The sequence below is a fragment of the Cinclus cinclus genome, chromosome 2, assembly GCF_963662255.1.
Source record: "Cinclus cinclus chromosome 2, bCinCin1.1, whole genome shotgun sequence".
In the NCBI taxonomy this organism is placed as follows: Eukaryota; Metazoa; Chordata; class Aves; order Passeriformes; family Cinclidae; genus Cinclus; species Cinclus cinclus.
The window spans coordinates 112,749,931-112,772,841 of NC_085047.1; the positions used below are offsets into that span (position 1 = coordinate 112,749,931).

Sequence of the window (22,911 nt, forward strand, 5' to 3'; positions counted from 1 at the left end):
TAGAGTTACAGGGAGAGAGCAAGGGACAGGCTGGGGAGAGCTGGCTGGAGATGAGAAGCCTCTGCACAGCGGTGAGCCCCCCTCTCTCCCCCCCGAGGGCCTACAAAGACAGTGGAAAGACATGCTTGTCCTCCTGTCAGTTGTCACGAAGGGAAATGACAGGGCAGAGGTGTGAACAGAGACACTTAAAACATTTTGCTGGGAAAAAAAAAACAAACCACATTTCAACCCCCCAAAGGTGAGATATAATTATTATTCATTATTATTATTATTATCATTATTATTATTATTTCTCCTGCAGTTGCAGGGAACTCATGGCAGGTTCATCACACGGATGTAGGGTCTTGAGTGTGGGACTTGGCTCTGTTGCTGTTTGAGAGTAACCAGTTTAACTCTGAGTGGGGTACAGCAATTCTGCAGGGATTTTCCCCTGTTCCAAGCCTTGCCTCAAGGCTTGGTGCAGCAGGAGCCAGCGTTACTCGTGCACTCCTTCCTGCCTGATGGTGGATATGGGCTGCAGCACCAGACAAAAACCCTTTCAGCAAGTACAGCAGCATGGCAGCATTTCCATCCATGCCATCCCCACAAGGTTTAAGCTTCCAAGTCCACCAGCCGCTCACCCAGCCCCTCGTTCCACCCAAGGGAAAAGGGGGAAAACAAAAAAAAAAAAAAAAAAAAACAAAAAAAAAAAAAAAAAAAAGAGGAAACAAAGTGGGGGAGGAACCAACAGAAGAAACCCCTCTAGATATTCACTGATATCTACGCAAAGGCTCTGGGAGTGAGACCTGCAGGTGGTGGCAGCCTGCGCAGCGCGGTGGCCGGCGGGCTTAGGAGGAGGGCGCGGACGTGGGCTTCTCCTCCCGGGACACGGGGATGGGTCTCTCGCTGTGGCTGGCGTCCATGTTGGAGGGGACCTTGGGGCCCGAGAAGGTCAGCATGCCATCGTTGGACAGGGAGCAGGTGATGGCAGCCTGGTCCACGTTGGCGGGCAGGCGGTAGCGGCGGTGGAATTCCCGGGAGATGTAGCCGTGGTCGTCCTGAGAGGCAGTGGGGAATGGGGGGGAAGGCGTGTCAGAAACCCTCCATGCTTCCCTTTGTCCGGCTCCCTCGGAGCAGGAGACCCTCGATACCCTGGCTTATGGTGACACTGCACTGCCAGGACTGCTGGGTACACCTCTGCCGGGTTTAATTTTACAGGTCTGTAGGGGCAGGTGTGCCCCACCACACTGAGAAGCTGCAAGAGCTGAGCAGAGCAGCAGGGAGGGATTTTGGCCATAGGTTTGATCCCAGGTTGGGATCTCATCTGGACCTCTGATTTCAAAGGATGCTTGGAGACAAAGTCTGGAGGCCTGGGAAGGTAAAAGCAAGGCAGACGTGCGCACTCATGTATTTATTTACTAAGCTGCGATGCTGTGTCAGCCAAAGTACACAATCCTGGCCCCCTTCTTTTTTTGGCCAAAAGAATGAGAAATGCAATTTTTTTTTTTTTAAAGTTGGCCATGAGAATAACAACTATATTTAAAAAAATACATACTGTTTCCAGGCTAAAGCTTTGTCTGGCCAAAAATGTGTATGAGAAGAATTAAACCCCTGCTGGTATAATTCACTTTTCGACCCCCACGGATATTTCCATGACATCCATGTTAAAAATTTCCAAGCCTGAGGCACTTGGTTGGTTTTCTTTTGTTTTGTTTGCTCTTGCTTTTCTCTCCCAGATTGGCATCTGAAAACTCTGTTTTCACTAAGGATTCTGGCTTATGAAAACTCAACCATGCTTCAGCAGTGCCAGATGATGTTCTGTGTCTGGCCCAGTGTTATTAGTGAACAATGGACATTGTCATCTGACAGTTATGGATGATGATGATTGAAAATAAACAAAAGAGGGGTGGATTAGCTTGTTATTGTCAGCTATCAGGTGGGGGCTCTGTGGGAACAGGCCATGCCAATAATGACAATTCATAATTAACTCCTTCTTCAGATAAATTCTTTTTTTTTTCCTTCAGCTGAGAACTGTTGGAAAGAAGGAAAATGGAGCCGGACTCCCCAGTTGCTCCACTATCACCATCACTTCCACTTACCTGCCTTTCACTGTGCTTGCCATGGATTTCCACAAAGTCATCAATAATCTTCACACTCAAGTCTTCAGGAGAGAAGTGTTTTACATCCAGCATGATTGTGAACTTGTCCCGATCAGACCTCACCTGAAATGAGCATTGTCACACAGTGAGGCCCGAGCTCTGGGTGTGGAGGGAACACCAACATCACCACAGACTGAAGGCCAAAAAAGGGGTGGTCTGGCACTTTGTCCTTCTGTGACTGTGGGCCTCAGCGGGGGTTTTCCTCCATTGTGGGGATCCAGGGACATTGAGAGGATGTGGGACATGTCAGGGTCACCAGGAGCCCATGGTTGGTGTCTGCATCTTGGCTCCTGCTCTGGGAAGAGGTGTTACTCCTTGCTGCTATTCTTGTGCCAGGGACCCTTTAGCAGTCAGTGACCTGCCACATGGACCAGGCACAGAGAGGGGGTGGAAACCAGTATAAGACTCTCTGGTAGCACGTGTTTTGTCCTTTCAGTGATTTATGGTTTCGTTGTGGTCGTAGCTTTGGGAGGAAAACAGTAAGAGAGAGCTACAGAAAGCAGCTGTACCTGAATTTCAGATCACGGGCCCCACAGCTACACATTTCCCTTCAGAAAATTGCTCCAGTATGTCTGTGAGGGATTGCTAAAACCACCAAGCTCCCAAAGTGAAGGAGAAGGTGGAGAAAGCTTCCATTTGCCAGGTCCTCTCCCATGGAGAGCTGTCCTCACAGACACTTACTCTGGGAGCAGCCTTGCTCTTCTTCACTACACAGGTGGTGGGCACAGAGCAACAAAACCAGCCTTCTGGTGTTGGAAACAACCCTCAAGAGGAGCCAAAATGTTTCCTTTTTCTCAAAGGGAAGCTCTGTCCCCAGAGAGGATTTCCCTTTGTCCCCAAGAAGGGGTGGGTGGGCTGTGCCTGGCAGTGGGCTCAGGGTCATCTTCCTCCCCTACAGCAGCGTGAGATGTGGCTGGAGGAGAGGGAGGGAGAGGAGGTAAAAGAGAGGAAATCAAAGGGCCCTTACCTCTGAAATTCCCGACTCCAGCACGCTGCGGAAGAGGGACTGCCTGTAGTAGGGGCTGATAGTGGACGAGAACAAAGGCAGGAGGTCATACTCAAGGAGACCCTCTCCAAAAAACTGGTCAAACAAACGGCTTGGAATGAGGGGTCCCAGAGCACGCTTGAACCAGGGGTGCTGAATGGTAATGTCCATGCTGCTGCTGCTGCTGCTGCTGCTGCTGCTGCTGCTGCTGCTGCTGAGACCTGTGGCTGCAAGGGGAGAGCAGAAGGGGCAGTGCCGCTGCTGGGGAGACGGCGATGCCTTGGCTGGAGCGCGTGGTGCAGCCCCAGGGAAGCTCCCCCTATATATACCAGCCTGGCAGAATGAAGGCATTAGCAGGATTCCTCTGGAAAGACATGATCTCATGATGGAGGCAACGTGGTCAGCAGAAATGCAGAGACTGACCTGGAAATGACAGTCTGGTTGGAATCAGTGCCAGATGTCCTGGAGGGATGATGCCAGGCAGCAGGCTGCGAGGCACAGGGTGCTCAGGGGTGATGGCATGTCCCCTGTGGAATCAAGTAGGCTGAACAGGACACCACAGTGGGCATCTCAAAGATGCTTGTGAAAGAGATCTGCTCCATGGATCTTCAGAACCTGACCTTAGGTTTCATTAATTTGCTTATTTTCTGCCCCTCCTTGAAGTAGAAACTCAGTGTTTCTTCCAAATAAATGAAACAGCTCTCTTCCAAGCAAGGAAAAAGGGTCTGATTCAGGTTGAAGAAGGGAAAACTTTTTTGTGACATGCTACAAAGTGCCTCTACCACTCGAGAGGGGCCTGACACCCCTGGCAAAGGGATAATGGCAGGACTGGGGGGGGAAGCAGGACTAAAAAACGATGCAGAGCATCATTTTTTGTCTGACAAAACAAAAACTTTTAACAAAAAATACCTTGGCAAAAGAAAGAAAAATAAGCTTGGTCTCCGACCGTAACATCAGTCCCAAAGCTGCTCTTGAGAGTGTCCTTGTTTTGATTTAGGAGTGATGTGGGAGATCCATTTATCTCATGGTGTCACAGCGCAGATCCTGCTTAACACGCATTTCTGGTTACAGCTGTTTTTCATTTCTGTTTCTCTTAAAGCCTCCTTTAAGGGGTCATCTGGCACCCTGGGCTGCTGGGCAATGGGCACCGTGCCCACCGCCGCAGGCTCTGCCAGAGAGCTGAGGTGGCTGGGCAGTGAAAGGGCAGCCAGGCTGCCCTGCTCCACAGCAAGGCTCACAGGCTGTGGCCACAGCTGAAACCCCATTTCCATCACATCCAGAGATGCAGGGATTGCGTTCCAGGAGCCTCTGAGCAGCAGGAGTACCTGTGTTGGGAGTCTCATGCATCTCAGCACCTTTTGCAGTTCAGCAGAGAACAAAAGAAAAAAGAGGAGAGGGCACTTCCCAAAGTCACTTCAGATATGAGGGGCTGAATCATTCTCTCACATTGTCAGGGACTAAAGAAACCAAGGGTGGCTGGGATCCTGCCCCCTTTTCTTTTGGGAGAAACCAGATCATTCCAGGCCAGAGGAGCTAAACTAAGAAAAGCAGGAGGCTTTTTATCACTGAGTGATATTCAGCTGAGAATTTCCTGGAATCCAGGCACCATGTGATCTTGGAAAATCCTTGGTCTTGGAGGAATTGTAGGAACCAGAAGATCCTGTTACAGAGGCTTTCCTCCATGAAAAGCAAAACCTTGAGCAGAAAAACACCCAAAAGCACAGTAAAGACTGCTAAGAAGACAGAAAAGAGTTTAGGTTCCACCTTACATAGCTCCAGCAAGAAAAAGCTCCATGGTCTGGTCTTGGCTCTCAAGCATGAAGGATTTTCTAAAATCAGGTGTCAAAAAGAGATCAATCCATCCTCAAGCCATGGAAGGAAAAACGACAAGAGAGAGACCTAACTCCTCATTTATTCCCATTGTACCAAATCTGTCCTTTTGTTAGAGAAATTAAGGGAAAGCAAATGAGTCATAAAGTGCTACCAAGATTTTCTTTCAAGAACTCTCTGAGGTTTGTCCTGGCAGAGAAAAAAAACCTCTCCTCAGCCAGCCAGATCCAGAGACCTGCTTACCTGTATTTAGCCAACAAGCAGCAGTGACCTGATACAGAGTGCCTCAGCTGATGTGCAGGATAAGAGGAAAAATGAGAGGAGAGGCACAGGAACAAGTTCAAACCCCAAAGCATTCACTGGAACACACAAAGCAAGTTATTTATTTGGCTGGTGGAGGAACTGTGGGAACTGTGCTCACACAGAAAGGAAGAGAGATTTGGGAATCTGACAGACCATTTGGGCTCCAGGTGAGGGGGTGAGGGGTGAATGGCATCCCTAAAGTGTCTTGGGAGCACCCTCTTTGTATTTCCCAAGTCAGGATTATGGTGGGAGCACAGGGAGCAACGGCAGGATCCTCTCTGGGCATCCTTTGTCCTTATGAAACTGCCAAACCCTTGAGCTCTGATCTCCAGTGTGTTCCCCAGACCATTCCCTGGGTTATTCAGGAGGAAAGAGGGAGCCCAGGTCACTCCAAGCCGAACCCAACCGGGCCTTGAACACTTCCAGGGATGAGGCAGCCACAGCTTCTCTGGGCAACCTGTGCCAGTGGGCAAAATACAGGTAACCAGAGCACTCGGTATGTTCAGTGAGATGAAAGGAATTGGCTCTTTAGAGAAAAATGAGAAATATGTCTACAACTGAATTTTATCTGAAATTATGTATATTACCACACATTCAAATACTTGAAAAGTAGCAGCCAGCTTTGTGGTTTTATGTCTTTACTTTCTTCTGGACCCTCATTTTCATGGGCTTTCCCTAGAATTAATCGTATCTGTATGTCTTGGACAGACATTTTTGTCTTTTGTGGGCAAAAGTATTTCACTGAAATGTACATTTACAAGGGTTTTTTTTTTTCTGATGCAGACTTCACACTGCCTGCATGCCTCTGGGGGAAAAAAATCTCTGAGATGCATTACATGTGATTTATAATGGTCTAAAACTTCTGTGTACTGTTCAAATTAGTTGTCCATGCTGCCTGTCCAGTCAGTGGAGGGACAGATGCCTCCAGATCACATCATCCTGTGGGTGGGTAAGAACAGGTGAAATGACACCCCTTTCAGCAGTGTCTGTATCTCAGGAAGCAATTCTAATTCTAATCTCCTTCTGCACAAGCAAAGCTGGTGAGAAGAATCCCATCCAGTGGGAATTTAGTATGAGAAAAGAACGTGATCATTTTGCACCAGTTCAATAGACCAGACCTCAGAAGACACGCAACATTTGAGCATCATTATCACCTGCTGAGCAAAAGCACTGAGATTTGTTGGTGGAAATTGAATGGAAGAAAATTAATGCATATGGTCATGAGCACATCCAAGAGCAATGCATCAAAGGCAGTTTTTTCCAAAGCTTCATTGCAAGTTCAGAATGTGAGTCAAACTGATGAAGTCCTCCAGAATGTTCTGCTGTCCAGCTTAGCTTTGAAATAATCCTTTCCTAAACCATGAGTGTAATTGCCAGAATGTGAGTGAGACATTTAGTAAAGGATATTGCCCAGGACAAACTGAAGAAATCCCAGACCGTGTTCCTGAGTAAAGCTGCCATCAGCAATCAAGCACAACCCTTTAGCTGGGTTTAGCTGCTCTCAATTTGTCTGCATGACTGACTCCCACCTCCCCATTTCCAAGGTAACCCAGGGCTGTCTCCAACCCCATTGCCAAGCTCTGTGCAAGGCCAGGATGAAGAAAAAAGCAAATATTGGAGTGGAGCAGTCACTGGTCAGGTGTAGTGACTGGTCAGCAGTGACTGTGGAGGGTTGTAGGGGATTCTGAAGTGCTGATACAATGGGGGTTCCTGTTCCCAACTGGTTTGTTGCAGCCCCAGGAGAGCCAAGAAAGGCAGACTCTGCTCTGATCTTCATTTCCTCTCAAGTCAAGTGTAACTGGTCACCCTGCAGAGGATGAAACTCTTCAGACAGTTCTCATGGAAAACAGGAATGCATCTCAGTGCTTTTTCTTTCAAATTCACATATCAACCCCCGGAATACAACTATAAAAGGTTCCTCTGTGTTTAGATGTCAGCTGCTTAGTGATGATATAAGGGATTGAGCAATCTCTGGTAATATTTAATAATAAAATTGTTGCAGCATGCCAGTCAGACTGTTTCCACTTCATAGAAATTTGTGAGTTACAAAAACATGAGAGGGAAACAAAGCTAGAGTAAATAATAGTAATGTAATATTTTTTTGCAAGTTTTCTTCCTGCCACTCTTGATATGGTGAAAAATACTACATAACGTGTGTAAGAAAGCTGGGGAGTGGGAAAAACAAACAAGAGACCATGTTTTTCTTAATCTTGCATAGACCAAGCTTTGGAAAGGATGCAAGAAGTCAGTATGAAGACATAGAAGTCAGAATGCAAGCAGTCAAGCAGAAAGGGCAGGCTCACTTGTGGTTATCAGTTTTGACTGCTAAGCACTTATTAAAAGCTTTCCCTATAAATGATCACAGATTCCTTTCCTTTCCTTTCCTTTCCTTTCCTTTCCTTTCCTTTCCTTTCCTTTCCTTTCCTTTCCTTTCCTTTCCTTTCCTTTCCTTTCCTTTCCTTTCCTTTCCTTTCCTTTCCTTTCCTTTCCTTTCCTTTCCTTTCCTTTCCTTTCCTTTCCTTTCCTTTCCTTTCCTCTCCTCTCCTCTCCTCTCCTCTCCTCTCCTCTCCTCTCCTCTCCTCTCCTCTCCTCTCCTCTCCTCTCCTCTCCTCTCCTCTCCTCTCCTCTCCTCTCCTCTCCTCTCCTCTCCTCTCCTCTCCTCTCCTCTCCTCTCCTCTCCTCTCCTCTCCTCTCCTCTCCTCTCCTCTCCTCCCCTCTTTTATTTTCAAGAGCCCTTTCTTTATAAGATTCATTTCCTGATCCTCATGGCCAGGAGTTCTGAACCTTTCCACCACGGGTGGAGCTGGGATGCTGATGGAGGAGGGAGCAGGTGATTATAACAGCAGCGAGATTCATTTTCTTCCCCACCAGACAACAGGAAAAGCAGGAAAGAAGCGATTCTGATGAGTCCTGAATGCTGTTTACATCCTGCTAAAGTTTATAAAGGAAGGGAAGAAGGGAGCCCATATTATCAGGGCAGTTTGCACAATGTTTATCCGGGGTTGGGGCTGCAGGGCAATGCAATGGCATGAGAAATGGCAGGTGCTATTTTTTAAAATTAGATTAATTAATTATTCTTATTAAAAGCAAAGAACAGTAGGAAATAACTCCTGGGTGTCAGTTCACAGAAAATAAAAGAAGCCAGTTAGTGGGAGGGTCACTACATGCTGAGCACCTTTGAAAAAACAAAACTGCCACCAAACTGGGCTTGCTTTCCTTTTCGAGAGAGACCAGCATATCCTTAGAGAACCCTGCAAATTCCCATGCCCCTCAAGCAGCCCTGAGCTGCCCAGCTGGGAGCAGGTGAGCAGCCCCTGCCCTCCAGACTCTTGGCTAAGCTTGTCCTTGGTGCACACCACCACAACTCTCCCTTTGCTCACCTCTGCCCCTCCTGCCTAATGAACGACCAGCCCTGTACCCCAAGTTTCGTCCCAGGTGGTCCCCTGGGATGCACTGTCATGCTAACAATGCTTTTGTCTCACAGGGACTGTGGTTGCAAAGTTGCTGAACACCAGAGCCAAGGAGGGAACAATTGCAGTGGGGACAAGTCATGGAGGGGACATATTTAGTTTTCTACTGACAAAGAAATCTTCGCCTCACCATTTTTAAGGTATAACCCTCTGTTTTACTGCTGCCCTTTGTGATTCTTTTTCTACTCCAACATCTCCTTTTTGCCCATTTTAGAGGGATGGGGCAATTTTCATTTTACAGTTTACAGCAATCCACAGTCAGCTTTACAATTCAGCTGCACACTGAAAAAGTTAAACATCCACTCTACTTATCCTAAGACTGATATTTATTTTATCTAAAGAATTTATGTAATATCAACAGTCTGCCTTGGTGCAGCCAAAGAGGCTTAAAAAATTACTAGCAATCCCTTTTTTCCACATCAGAGCTCACATCCTAAACACTGAACAAATCCCATCAGTGTTTAGGGCACATAATATCATTGTTGTCAAATCAATGGTGAATTTACGTGCTGCTAATCCTTGGCACTTAGTCAAACAAGCTCAGCAAGTTTTAGCAGCACATTGCATTTTATGTTTTCATCAATGGATTTACATAGGGAATGAGGGATGCTCTTTGCTTCCCAGCCTGCAGCAGCTCCCAGAGAGTGGGAGATGTGGAGAGAGCATCTCACACACACCCAGAGAGCAGGAGAACGGGGACAGGAGCAGGTTTGGAAGTTTACAGCTGCTAAGCAGTGATGCTTCTCACCATCTGTAGATCTCAGGTGAGTATCATCCTGTAAAACGACTTGGCAGAGACAATTTCAGCCCTTTTCACTGCCCTGGTCCTTTCTTTGAATAAAACCATCTCGCTTGCAACTCCACAGAGCTTGCTGCTGAGAGTTCCCCTGCCTTGCAACCGGATCTCATGTCTCTGAGCTTTCCATGGTCGCTTGTCCTGCTGTATAAAATATTCCCTTGGCTCTGGAAATTAGACCCGTTTTTATTTTCAGACCAGACAGATTGAGAGCATAGGGTTGTTTTGTGAGGTGATGTTTACTCATCTAAAGCAGATAATTATGGCAAATGATGCAACAGCTTGAGGAACTGAAATCTTGGCTATTTTTTCAGAAGAAAGGAGAAATTATGTCCATTCTTGGTTTGGTATGAACCTCAAAAAATTGAATAAATAAAGTATCTCTTCAGATAGAGACCTCTCCAAAAATAAATTACAACTTGCTGTAACTTTGAATTCACAGAGTAATTTGCTTTTTCTTCTTCTTCTTAACTGTGGGTTATTTCTTTACAGTCCTCATGAGCGTTCCTGCACTGCGCAGATCATCCTACAGAGCCCATTGCAAGGTGATCATATAGAATTTTCCTCTCCAAAGGATTGATACCCAGCCTTTGCACTGGGAAAGTATGGAATATAGGGAAGAATGGGTAGCCAGAAAGAAAAGTGGCTTTATCTGCTGGTGCAGGGGAAGTGGTGCTGATGTAGTGGGGAAGGAGAGGCAGGAGGAGAAGGTCTGGAGGAAAGAAGACTGGAAGAGAAGATACCATGGAAAGAGAGTGGTCTGATCAGGACAAGCAGCTCTGTAAAAGGCATTCTGCAAACCCTGTAACCACTCAGTGACTGTGCAGTGAACAACCCAGTCCTGGTTTGAGCCTGCCTCTCTGTCTGAACAGTGCCTGGAGAGGAAACACTAAACGCAAACATCACTGCATGAATCATTAAGCCACCCAGGAAAGCTCCAAAAATTGCCTGATTGCAGGTGATGCTGCAGTAGCTGTTTCTCAGGGCACACTGGCTTGCAGAGATGGTGGACAGGGAAAGGAGGGGGTATCAGATCTAACAGGGACACTGACGAAGGGGGTTTGGACAGGCAAGGCTTGCTATTGATTCAGGCTAGAGAGTGGGAGGTATTGAGAGACATGCTGGTACTGCAGACACTGAAACCAACTCGACACTCCACCAGCTTCTGTGTGCACACAGGCTACCTGTATAATTAGGTTCTTTAAAGTTAAACTAGAAAACCTGCAGTGATTGAACAGCACACATTCAGAAATTGCTCCAAGGAGCATGTCCCTTCACAGGAGTGAATCAGAACCTCCAGCAGGTTTAGAAGAAACTGTGCAGCACCACAGGACTTGCAAATCTCCCTGTGCTGAGGAGAAACACAAAATAATCACAGCTTTTATCTGGCTCACAGGGACCCCCTCTGTTCATCCAGCAGCCTGAGAGCAAAAAAAAAAAAGGCCATCTCTTGATGGGATAATGATCCCTGTCCCTCACCCCTGGATGCCAGACAAGTCTGTTAGGGTGGCAGCTGTCTGGTGACTTGGAGAATTTATTTTTACAGTAGCTCAGTGATGGGAACCTCAGGAAAAAAAAAATACCCCTTGGCAGAGAAAATACCCTAATGAACCATTTGTCTAAGCTGCTGCCAAATCCTCTTGCTGGATTTGTGTGCACTCATGTGAGGATGAGCATTAGCAGGAGGGTGGTGGAGGTTAGTGGAAGAAAGATTAGCGCGGCAGAGCGGCGAGCAAAACGCTGAGCCCGGCTCTGTGCGTCACTGCGCCCAGGCCTGACCCCAGCAGGGCTCCTCAGCTGCTCCACACCACAGGTTCGTGGCTGCTCTGCATCCCCAGAGCACGGGGAAGAGTCACATTGAGCCAAAATCCCTCCTGATGTCTCTTGTGAGAGCACACGGGCTGGACCGGAGCACGCTCTGGGGGAGAAGACACAGAATAAAGGATAATCAAACTGGAGAGCATCACATTTCCCAGACTTTAACCCACAGCAAAGTGCTCTGCTCAGTCACAGCAGATGGGATCATTGGTGTTGCTGACACTACACCAGTGGCCATGGCTCTGCTGAGTATAATTAAGGTTAAATGATAACGATTGTCACAGCATCTGCACTCTGAAACAACCTCTCTTTTCACTTTCCTTTTTTTGTATTTTTTCCCTTCCCAGATGTTTTATGCATTTTATCAAAAGGTCATAGCTGGGGGACCAAATACAGTGAGGGAAAACAAGCAAACAGAAAAATCCCTGCTGCAGCTGCTGAGTAGAAGAAATAGAAGAATGTGTATGTTAGTTCTGGGAAAAGTGGTGCAGAGGAGGGGAGTTGCAGCAATAACAGGAGGGAAATTCAGAACCATAATTTTTAAATGCAAGGTCCCAAATCTAAACTCGCAGCATGCTAACATAAAAGTATTTGAATAGCATTTCTCACTCCCTAGGCTGACACAGTGACCTGTAGATCACAGAGAGGCTTTTCAGTGACACAAAGAGGGTGCTCTCACTTATAAAGGTTTATGTAATGGACTTTATGTAGTCAGCTGTGGATGGAGGATGGTCCTGGAGCCTTCTCATAGCTTTCAGGCAGATAAGCAAATCAAACTGCGTCCCTTGCCCAAGGCTTGGTGTTCTTTCTCCACCTAGAGCACAACAGGAGGAATGTTCTGTGTGTTCACACAGAGAGATCTGTGAGGTAACTCTCCTTCAGCAAGGAGAGATCCTTCCACTGTTTTGCCACTGATCGAGTGTGTTCAACCTTCCTTTCTATCTCCAAAGTCTTGTCCTGCTCTCTCTCTCTGACTCTCTAGTTTTATTCAGAAGGATATCTTTGTACTTCTGTGCTGTGGAGTGATTAAAACCTGTCAGTGCTGCTCAGTCTTCCTCTGGGTCTGTGTTGCTTTATAGACCTGTTCCAGGGGTCCTGAAAGAGTTGGTGCTTCCAAGGAGCTGCCTGTTCTTCCCAATCCAGTTAAAAGCAGGCAACCATTCTCTAAGGGGCATGAAGATTTCACTGCTTTTATGTCTCTGTTGTGCCCATCCTCTTCCTGTCCCAGCCTGTGTTGGAAGCTGGCTCCTGCCCCAGGGATGACCCAAGCATAAGAGGGAGAAGGAAGGTAGACATTAAATCATCCTTATGGTAACAAAATATGGTCCTGGGGGCTTTATCAGCTCTGCTTCTCTCAAGGGTAGGCACTACTTCCCAGATGGAAGGAGACATTCCTTACCTGCAAGGAGACATTCACACTTTGGTGCTAATTACCCTGGAAAGGGAAAAAGGGGATCTAGGCATGACCACACTGGCTCTAGTACTGCTCAGTACTGTAGGCCTACTCAAAGGTGTATAAAGAAAGCATCCACAGAGGGCAAAGGGACTTTTCCCTATCCTGAGAGTCTCACAAGCTCATTCTGATACACAGAACCCTTCCTCCTGTTCTTCCAACCCCCACCACTAAACTTAGCCAGTCCCTGTGCACTTTGTTTCTCTTCTCATGCACCCCCTTCTTCTGGAATTTGGGGGGCTCTTTTCTTTATGAGGACAAGAGTTGAAAGAGGCTGCAACTGTGAATGAGCCAGTCCTTCAGCCACTCTGCACTGCTGCAGCTGTCACACTTTATTTGCAAGGATGGGTTACCTTTGCCTTCAGAGATCCACTTTGGTCGAAGAAATCAGCAATCAGCCAAGAGAATATCTGCTGTGATCAATAAAACATCAAAAAAAGATTGGCATGGATCTTTAAGAAAATGAGGACAGCCTTCCTAAAAACTGCATCTGTCCCTCTGGGATTCCCAGAACCTGAGAATTCCAGGCCAGGTGAGTAGAAGTGCAGCGCTTGTAAGCATGTGTGAGAAATGTCTTCACACCAAGCAGAAGGGACGTGTCCCTTCTCCAGTGAATGTTATTCCAAGGGTTCGGACATGGCTGCTCCATGGCTTACAGCAGTTGGCAAGGGCTTTTTATCCCATAAACTGTAGCGCAGGCAATTTTTCCAGTGTGTTCACAGCATATCAGATGCAATGTGCAGCCTTCAGCTGAGATCACAATATGCTCTACATCCATTTAACATCTATTCCCAGAGGTTGCCACACTGCAGAGTTGGCTTTTCATTTATAAAGCACTCAGGCAAAATATGCTCCAGGTTCTGAAAATCTGCACGGCCCTGGAAAGGGTTCAGAGGGGTCGTTATTACCACTCCCAGGCACGTGTGAAAGGCTTTTCCAAACCTCTGAAAAGCACCAACACCCGAACTGCCGATAAGATGACCTGAATTAGTCAGGAATCTCTTCCATCCCAGCGACTTGCTCTGTTAGTTGTTATTCCTTAGATAAGGGACAAACATAGGTACCTCATTCTCACCCTTGAATCACATCTGATTTTCAAAGTGTTCATCTCCCAGCTCAGTTCGGTCCACCGACCGAAATTAGATTTTCTCAGGCAGCCCCCAGTAAATGGACCACATTCTTCTAATGCCTGGCACAAACAGGCAAGAGGCGGGAAATCGAATTATCAACCAAACAAAAGAAGGTACGAAGGAAAGAGCTGGGCTTTCACGGGTGCTGCTGCCTAGTTTCACACCTCTTTATCTTATCTCCCAGACAGCAGTATCCTTTGGAGGTAAGCACTGGTTTTAAGGTGCCCCTGCAGTATGACTTTTCAACCGGAGCTCATTCCCTAAACCCTTCCAACTGCAATGGGAAGTTCAGCTCCAGAGCAATGCCTTGTTATGTGTCCCTCATTCTAAACGCCCTACACTGTACAGAATCCAGAGCTGAAAGCCTGCTGCACCCACGGCCAGGGAGCCTCCTGTTCTCCCACATGTGGCATGTTCTGGCCTTTGCGCCAAGTGCTCCACTAGCCCAAAGTGGCACACACACCCTCCCCAGCTGGATCTGTGCTCCCCAGATGGCACTCTGTGCTCCACCAGTCACAGGGATAGACCAGGGATGGGGAACCACCAGGAAAAATGAACAGAGCAGCAAATTTTTCTCTCCCAACCTTTAGCTGGATGTAGGAGTACTCAGGACCAGACACACACCATCTACCACATCAAAACAGAGTGAGGACTGACAGCCTTTAGGATGTGACCTTGTTAATCCAGCTGTTCAGTAGAATGTGTAATTAGACAGCAGCTGAAGGTGAGCCTGCATGAATATACCTGCTCAATACCCAAGCACTGCTAACAGGACATTTTTTGCAGCTGATTTTAGGACCACTTCTGGTCTAGAAGCACAGCAAAATTCCCATGACATTCCATTGAAGACAACTGCTTAGGAAAGCAGTTTATAGGGGGAAAAAACAAGCAGGCTCTATTGTAGGCATTGGCATACTGATGAAAGTGCCATGGATCTTGCCCTAGGGTGCTTACTGCAGCTGCCCATTTGTTGAGAGAGAAAGGGCACAGAGAGCCTGTGTGGAAAAGGGCTGGGAAGGACATGTGCTGCTGCTCTGCCACTGCAGACATGGAAGTGGTTGGGTTTAATGACTGCCACAGGGGTAAAACAGCAATCCCTCTTCACCTGGTGGAGGTGATTCTCCATTCACAGAATCACAGAATGGTTTGGGTTGGAAGGGGCCTTAAACTTCATCTTGTTCCAACTCCCTGCCAAGGACAGAGACATCTTCCATTAGACCAGTTTGCTCAAAGCTCCATCCAGCCTGAACACTTGGCCTTGAACACTTGCAAGGATGGGGCAGCCACAGCTTCTCTGGGCAACCTGTGCCAGGGCCTCACCACCCTCATATAAAGAATTTCTTCCCAGAATCTAATCTAAATGCCTCCTCTTTTAGTTTAAACCCAATCCTCCTTGTCCTATCACTGTCTGCTCATATACAAAATCAGACTCCCTCCCTTTTATGAACTCACTTTGAATACTGAAAGGCCACAATAAGGTCTCCCCAGAGCCTTCTCAAGGTTGAACAACTCCAGTTCTCCCAGCCTTTCTCTGCAGCAAAGCAGCTCCTGTCCCTGCATCATCTTTGTGGCCTCTTCTGGACCTATTCCAACAGATCCTTGACTTTCTTTTGCCAAGGACCCCAAATCTGGATCCAGCACTGCAGGGGGGTTTCATGAGGGTAGAGCAGAGTGGGAGAATCACTTCCCTTGACCTGCTGGACACCCCCTTTTTTGCAGCCCAGGACTTGAGGGATTTCTGGGCTGCCAGTGCACATGGTCCACTCATGTCCAGCAACATCCCCAAGTCTTTCTCTGCAGGGCTGCTCTCAGTAAATTCTACTTCCAGTCTGTGTTCGTGTCTGGAATTGCCCTGACCCAGGTACAGCACCTTGCACTTGGCCTTGTTGAACCTCCTGAGGTTCTTGTGGTTTCACTTCCCAAGCTTGCTCAGATCCTTCTGCATGGCCCCATCTTTCCATAGTGTCACCTGCCCTGCTCAGCTTCCCATTCCCTGTAAATGTGTTGAGGGAGAGCTGCATCCACAGTCTGTGTCACTGGGGAAGCCATGCAAGAGCCCTGAGGAGCACCCCTCATCCCCCACTGCAGCTGGACATGGAGCCACTGCCCACAGCTCCTTGGCTGTGTCCAGTCAAGATCCACTTCAAGGTGATGAAAAACTTGGTTACACACCACAGACACTACTTCCTTCAAAAGAACATCTTTTACACTGGGCTTTCAAAAACTGCAGTTAATGCACACACTTCTTGGGCCAACAACTGACCTATTTTTTTTAATAATGGCTAATGTTCTGTGCCAGGTGAGGGTACAGCCAGCCACCTTCAGCCTCTGGTCAACAACCTCTTCCCTGAAGGTGTGTCAGGCCCATGGAGAGATCCCAAACCTACGGAGAGGCAAGGAGTCAGGTGGATCCTGGGAGCTCATTGCTGCAGGCTCCCCCCAGTCTAACTGCATCTTCAGCACTTTCATCTCTTGTTTTGTTAAGGACAGTAAAGAAATAAAATTCAGGCCCTTTTTGGAGGAGACCTGGAAAAATCACTGTGACCTGTGAGACCAGCCCACTGAGATTGCAGCACCACGGTTCTGAAGCCTCCTGACCTCTGCTGGGAGATCCCTTTGGAATCTCCCTGGGATCAGGCTGGAGGGTGTCTGCAGCCTGGGAGCTGGGGGGGAGCGAGGTGTGGGCAGCTGAGGTGACGGAAGCCCAGGTCCCTTGGCAGCTGCCAGCCCAGAGCCAGCAGCTGCCCTGGCTCGTCCACAGGGTCTGTGGGGAGGCTTTTGGCCACTCAGTACAACAAGAGGCAAAAGGGGACAGAGAACTGCAATCAGCAGTGCTCACCTGAGCCCAGCAAGTGCCAGGGGCTGTTCCAGGTGCAGTGGTAAAAAAACCTTTCAGCAGCATCATTGAATGCACAGGGAGACTAATTTGGGCTAAATGGCTGAGTATCTTCATGCAGCTCTGGCTTCAGTTGCCTTGCCCTAGCATAGTTCAGGTTCCTTCTTTGTGACACTGTCCCCTTCCAGCTCTTTCGTACCAACCAAGCTAACAGGAACTAGTGCTCTTGCTTGTGGTTGTTTTAAACGGATTTTAATCTTGTGGGAAAACTGCTGTCTAGTATTACTCCAGCATTCAGTATTGTTCCACTCTGAAATCTAACTCCTGGGAAACTCCTTTTGTCTTTTGCTAATCCAGAGTACAGTAGATCCTTCCCCGGGCCCAGGTTGTGCAACACCCCAAGGACATTTCATTTTCAGCCATCCAGGGCTGTGTGGGTTTGCTGAAACAGATTTACACCCTAAGTGTTACTTCCCAGGCTGGTGTTACTTCAGCTAGAGCTGCTTCACAGTGCTAAAACCAGTGCTGTAACCACTATTGATTTTGGGTCCTGCTCTGCAAAAACACAGTTCTGCTGGGTGTTGTGAACACTTACTTCTTGCTAAGCTCCAGGGAGATGCTTTAAGAGCATATAGCTTAGCAACAACACTGACCTTTTTTATTTTTTTCCTTAGCCTCATTGCTTCCTTAGTCAGGTGGCAGCAGAAGTCTGTTGTTGCAGTGACTGCCCTGAAATTAAGAGCTAAAACAACAATGGGAAGAATTCACACGAGGCACCTCAGCTCAGGAACTGCGTCAGAGCCAGCAGCTTTGATGCCTGTGCTTTCAGAGGGCTGACTAAACAGATCGATTAGATCTGCATCAGCCATCCTGCAAGTCAAAATTGGAAAATAATATTTTCACAGGATTAGAGCTCCTTGCTTTGAAAATAAGCAGCTTGACTTTGGATAAAATTTTCCAAGGCACCTTTTTATGAGGTGCAGAGAGCAGAGCCTGGCTTCAGCTCAGGTCATCAGCAGCTTTACCTGGCCCTGAAAGGCAATGCTGGCAGTGGAGAAATGAGAGCCTCGGTTCAGGCTTCACCTCAGGCTGCTCTTCTGAACCTGTTTGCTGGCAGGTTTCCACTGCCATTGCTTTTGCAGGTGTAACTCCTCCTCTGCCTCTTCACCTGTGGTAACTAAGGCCACAAACACAGCCCCTGTGCAGGTTTGTCTGCCATGCCTGTTATGCATCCCTGTGTTCACATCAGACAGTCTGAGCAGGACTGGCCTATGGAAGCTAAGACAGAGAATACTGTGGATTTAATTAGCAGGAACAGTTTGATAACTGCTGGCAAGAACAAACAGAGCAAGAAGATTAGATCAAGACTGGTGACAGGGAAGAAGATTGAATCAAGTAGAAATGTTGCAAAATTTATAAGTTTGTTCGTTCGTGTGATGTTTAACCCAATCAATGTAGTAAAAAATTACTGGCCTTCCTAGAAAGTTATAGAAGCAAATGTAGCTCACAGTAAATTCAGATTCTAATCACGAGTCAATAGTCCCCATCTCAATCTCAATCATCAGTACTGACCCCCACCTCCTGCTCACATTGGGAATGATTTGTGCCAAGGCAGGATGAGCACACCACAGCAGGGATACCTGGACAGTGCAGCTGTGCAGGGCAGAGGGAAGCCCTGGGAGTTAACAGAACCCCACGGCAAAACTGCATTCTCCTTGCCCAGCTCTGGCTCCCTGGGGCAGCAGGAGGGGCTCCAAGCAGTCTCCACAAAGTTCACTGGCTGCCAGAGGGGCTGCTGGTTGTCACAGGACGCTGCTGGGAGCCAGGAGAGCAGAGCTCACACACCACAGTCACTCTTAGCCTGGCACTCCACACAAAGCAAGGGGCTCCTGTTTTCACCCTGTCAGCTCCTGAGGGGATTCCATCCCCTCTCAGGGCCTCTCTGTAGCCATCCTGCTTCTCTCTGTACCAGGTGATGTCACCTCACAACTCAGGCAGGTCTGCTAACTCTATCCTAAGTGCTGCCATGACAGCAGCTTTTCCCAAGTTATACCTCCCTCCTTCCCCTAAATGAATCCCATACCTGGGTCCCCTCACAAGTGAGAGGAATGATGGATTTGTCTTTAACAATGAGCTGTGGATCTGCTGGTAAATACAAGTAGCACTGAGAGATAAAAGAAACAATGAAAAGGATTCCACTGGTTGATGAATGGAAAAAAAAAAGATATTTGCCTTTACAAACAAACTGTAGGTTTGCTGATAAATTAAACTGGATATTGAAAGATGAAAGAAACAATGGGGAAAAAACCATGAATTCCATAAAAATTAAAAATTAAAAGGGTGGGTTATACATTAGAGGGCAATCTTAGCTATCAAGCATTCCAGGAAGTCTAATTCTCGAGTACCTCAGCCCATGGGGAAAGAGAGATGGAAATGCAGCCGGGAAAATAGGATAAAAAGGGAGGCTGCATCCTCCAAAAATTTGAGAGACCTCAGGGGAATGCCCCATGGCCTCTTTCTCTATTCAAATAAAGTAAAAGACTCCTCTGTCTTCTTTTTGGACATAAACCTCTGGTGTTTGTGGATTAATTTTCCTGACACAAGGATCTTCTGCTCCCCCAGGATCCCCACAGCTCCAAGATGACACAGAAGGCCCTGCTGGCATCACCCAGTATCTCTGTACTGAGGTGAATGCAAGCAGCATAACCCTTGGCACCTCGCTTCACATGCCAGAAAGAGAGATAGAGGCATAAAATTCCTTGTAGGATGTACATTCCGGGGGTCCCTGCTGCTCAGAGTGTTCCTGGTGGGGATAGGGCAGCAGCAGCTGCACTGGGGAGAGTCCACACTGCAGAAACCATCCCGTTGAAGCAAATCTCCTGCTCCTGGAGCACTGGGGTCACTCACAACCCTGCCCTGGGCACTGCTGTCCCCTCGATGCCCATCCTGAGCACCGCATGCCAGCGGCAGGGTCCTGGTGGGAAACTGGGTCCTGGTGCCCTGGATAATGTGCAGCTCAGTTCGTGCCGAGGATGCTGCAGGCTCTGAGCCTTTCCAGCCGAATGCCACCGGAGGGAGCCCCAGCAAAGCCAATGGAAAGCTCCTGCATCCACCTGGAACTGGCTTCCAGTCGAGCAAACCCTGCCTCCGCAGCGATTATTTCCTGTGGGGGTCATGGAAAGCAGCATCTCTGCTGTCAGAAGGGGTCCATCACTCACCTCAGGCTGCTTCTTTACTAAACCACAGGGCAGAGTGATGCAGAAAAGCTTTAGAGCCCCCATGGAGCACCTGAGTACCTGAGCCACAGCCCCTTCACCTGCACTTCCTACCCTTGCCTGGTCCAGGACATCTCCCAGTGGATTTGGGGGAGGCTTGTCTGACCCCAGGAAGCAGCAATAAGCCCGGTGTGGGTGTATTGTTCCTTGCCCTTTTGCAGGCTCTTATGACAGGGCTCTTCCCCTAAACAAAGAATTGTCTGTAAATATATTTCAGAATAAGTCTGGCACGATCCTCTTTTTTTGTGAATGTGGAGCTATGAGCCGAGTTCAACTGCAGACAGCAAAGGGAATGTGCAGGAGGTTCCCCCCCTCCTACAACTCTCTCTAATACCTCTGCTCTGGTTCTCTGGCAGAAACACCTGCTATTTTTAGATGTAATATTTGCTGATAAAAAAGCTCCACTGTGAGGGTACAGTTCCATGACAGGCTTGAAATGAACAACTTGGCTGCTGCAGAAAGGGAGAAGATTTCTCTCTTTCTCCTTCTACCCCATCCTTCCTGATTTCCCTTCCTCCTCCTGCCATGTGCTCCCATCTGCGCAGTGCAGCTTCATTTCCCCGTCCTGATTGCAAGATAAAATGATTCAGCTTATTAACTTGGCCATTTGAGCCAGTTCAAGGCACTCACAATGCAGGCAGGCAAGTGTGGGAGATGGAACAAAATAAGATCTGGGAGGGGTGGAGGCAAACCTGCCCCTTGCACCTGGGCTGAGCTCATGTGAGCCAAGGTTCTGCTGCACCAGGAAACCACAACCAAATGAAGACAGGCTGAAAACAAACAAAATTATGGGATGGGCACAGCAGATCTGCAAGCTGCCTCTCTATGCAAAGAGCTTGCATGGGCTCACTGGCAAGTCATTGGAGGAGAGATGTAAAAAGAGATTTCCACCAAAACCTCTTCTTTTACTGCCTTGGTGTCCTCTTGGTCCTCAAAATACCTGAGGGCAGCAAGCAAGCAGTACATGGAGAATTTTTCAAAGAGTACTCAGAAAGGTCAAAAGACATCATCTGCTCACAAAAAATGTTTCATCCAAACTGCCCAGGACAGCTCAGAGAGGAATTTCCCTCAAAGGAGCAGCTGGGTTTGCTTATGAGATGGACTTTTATTATTTTCCAGTGAATCTTTTTGGCCCTTGGAGAGTAGAGGTGGATGAGGGACAGCCCTGGGGCAGCACTTCAGAAGGCTGGGAGAGGAGATCTGAGACAGGAGGGCCAGGATTACACTCACAGGGGCAGAAAATGAAAGCAAAAGAAAGAGAGGTTTTTCTTCATTTTGTGGTGAATACGGATGCCATCCCCCCATGGCCACAGCACAATGACATTTTTCAATTGCCCACATCTGGGAAAAGCACAGGGATCAGCACAGAGAGAGCCAAGGGATGGGGCTCACCTTGAAACAACACCTACCTGATTTTAGAGATCTCCTGCCAGGCTGGTATCACTACAGTCTCCACTGATATCTTCTCTTCTGGGCCAGGCTAGCACATATCCTGAACAAAACTTGGAATTCCTGTCTAGCAAGGGGGGCTGGAGGGCTATGGGGAGGCAGAACAGAGAATTATAAGAGAGAATTAACAGAGAGAATCAGTGATTTCCACCCAGATAAGGAAAGTGTTAACGATGGGGTGTCAAAAAAAAAAAAAAATAAAAATCAGGAAGTGGTTCTGGAGGAGCCAGAAGTGAGGCTGCAGCTGTGGACACCAGATGTTACTTGTGCACTGAGGCATGAAGGAGAGGAGGCCACAAACACCAGTGCTCACCACTGAGTGCAGAATATTCCTCTTTGTGTCCCCTGCTAGGGCAGTCCACCCTCACTGCCAGCTAAGAGGTCCTGCTGCCTCATGTGTGACCGAGGAGACTGCATGTGCAGACTGGTGAGCCCTCCATCTGAACCAACAAGGCTATCCCTAAATTCTCACCCTGATTCTGCTCATCTCCTGTCCACCTTGATGTAAGGAAAATCACCTGCTCTCTATAAAGGGGGAAGGATGGCATTTTTGTCTAGCTTGTAAGTTCCTCTGGGCATGGAGAGAGTGCTTTTTACAAACAGCAAATGCCATAATGATGGCCTTGACCTCAGACTGCACAGCAGCTTGCTGGGTGAGAGTTCTAATTTCATCAAATATTGTGTTGAACTAGGAAGCCCTGCAACTTTATTATTTTTCTTGGTTTACAATTGTAGATCTCTCTCTAACAGCAACAGATAATAAATAAATCAGTAGTGTTCCTAATCAGGGGTTGGATCTCAAGGCCTTTCCAAGGAAAAGCTTCCCAAGACACAAATCCCTCAGCCATGCTCTGCAGTGTCTGCACTGCTGCCTTTCCAAGGCTCTGACTCAGCATCTCCTCTCCTCTTCCCTGCCACTCATCCAACCCCAGGGACTGTCCCTGGTGCCAGACTGCTCCAGAGGCACAGCATCAGAGCAGTGCCCTCACAGCCCTGGCAGGGTCAGGGCTCAGCTGAGGGTGACCTGGGGGTCTCTGAGGCTCTGTCCCCACGTGCCTGGTGGCAGAGTCCTTCACACCAGTGCATGTTGCCCCAACAGAGAAAACAAAGCTACAGCCAGACCTGCCCCAGATCCACATGGAAGATCCTGCTCCAAAGACCTCACCATTCTGTCTGCTGTGCTGTGCAGCCTTTCCTGGGGTTGCTATAATTAAGGATCTTATCAAAGATCTGCTTATATAACCATGGTGATTAGTGAAGTATGGGCATGCAAGTAGATTAGATGAGGTTACCAGCTACAGCTCTGTTCTAATGTACATGGGCTGCCTTCTCAGATTAATTTTTTGACATTACATCTTAAATTGGTTCTCTTTCCTCACAGTTATGCCTTGTTCCAAGAGGTGTCAAGCAGAGAGCTGGCAAAATTGT

The 22,911-nt window shown here is 47.8% G+C and overlaps 1 protein-coding gene across 1 annotated transcript; it reads right to left on the reverse strand.

The window, feature by feature from the left end:
• Positions 1-425: 425 nt before the first annotated feature.
• CRYAA (crystallin alpha A) lies at positions 426-3,300 on the reverse strand. Its single transcript, XM_062515198.1, has 3 exons — positions 3,106-3,300; positions 2,079-2,201; positions 426-1,037 (listed from the first exon to the last, which is right to left on the reverse strand). Exons 1-3 carry the CDS (start codon positions 3,292-3,294, stop codon positions 828-830), a joined length of 522 nt encoding a protein of 173 aa, XP_062371182.1. The 5' UTR covers positions 3,295-3,300; the 3' UTR covers positions 426-827.
• Between the last annotated feature and the right edge of the window lie 19,611 nt (positions 3,301-22,911).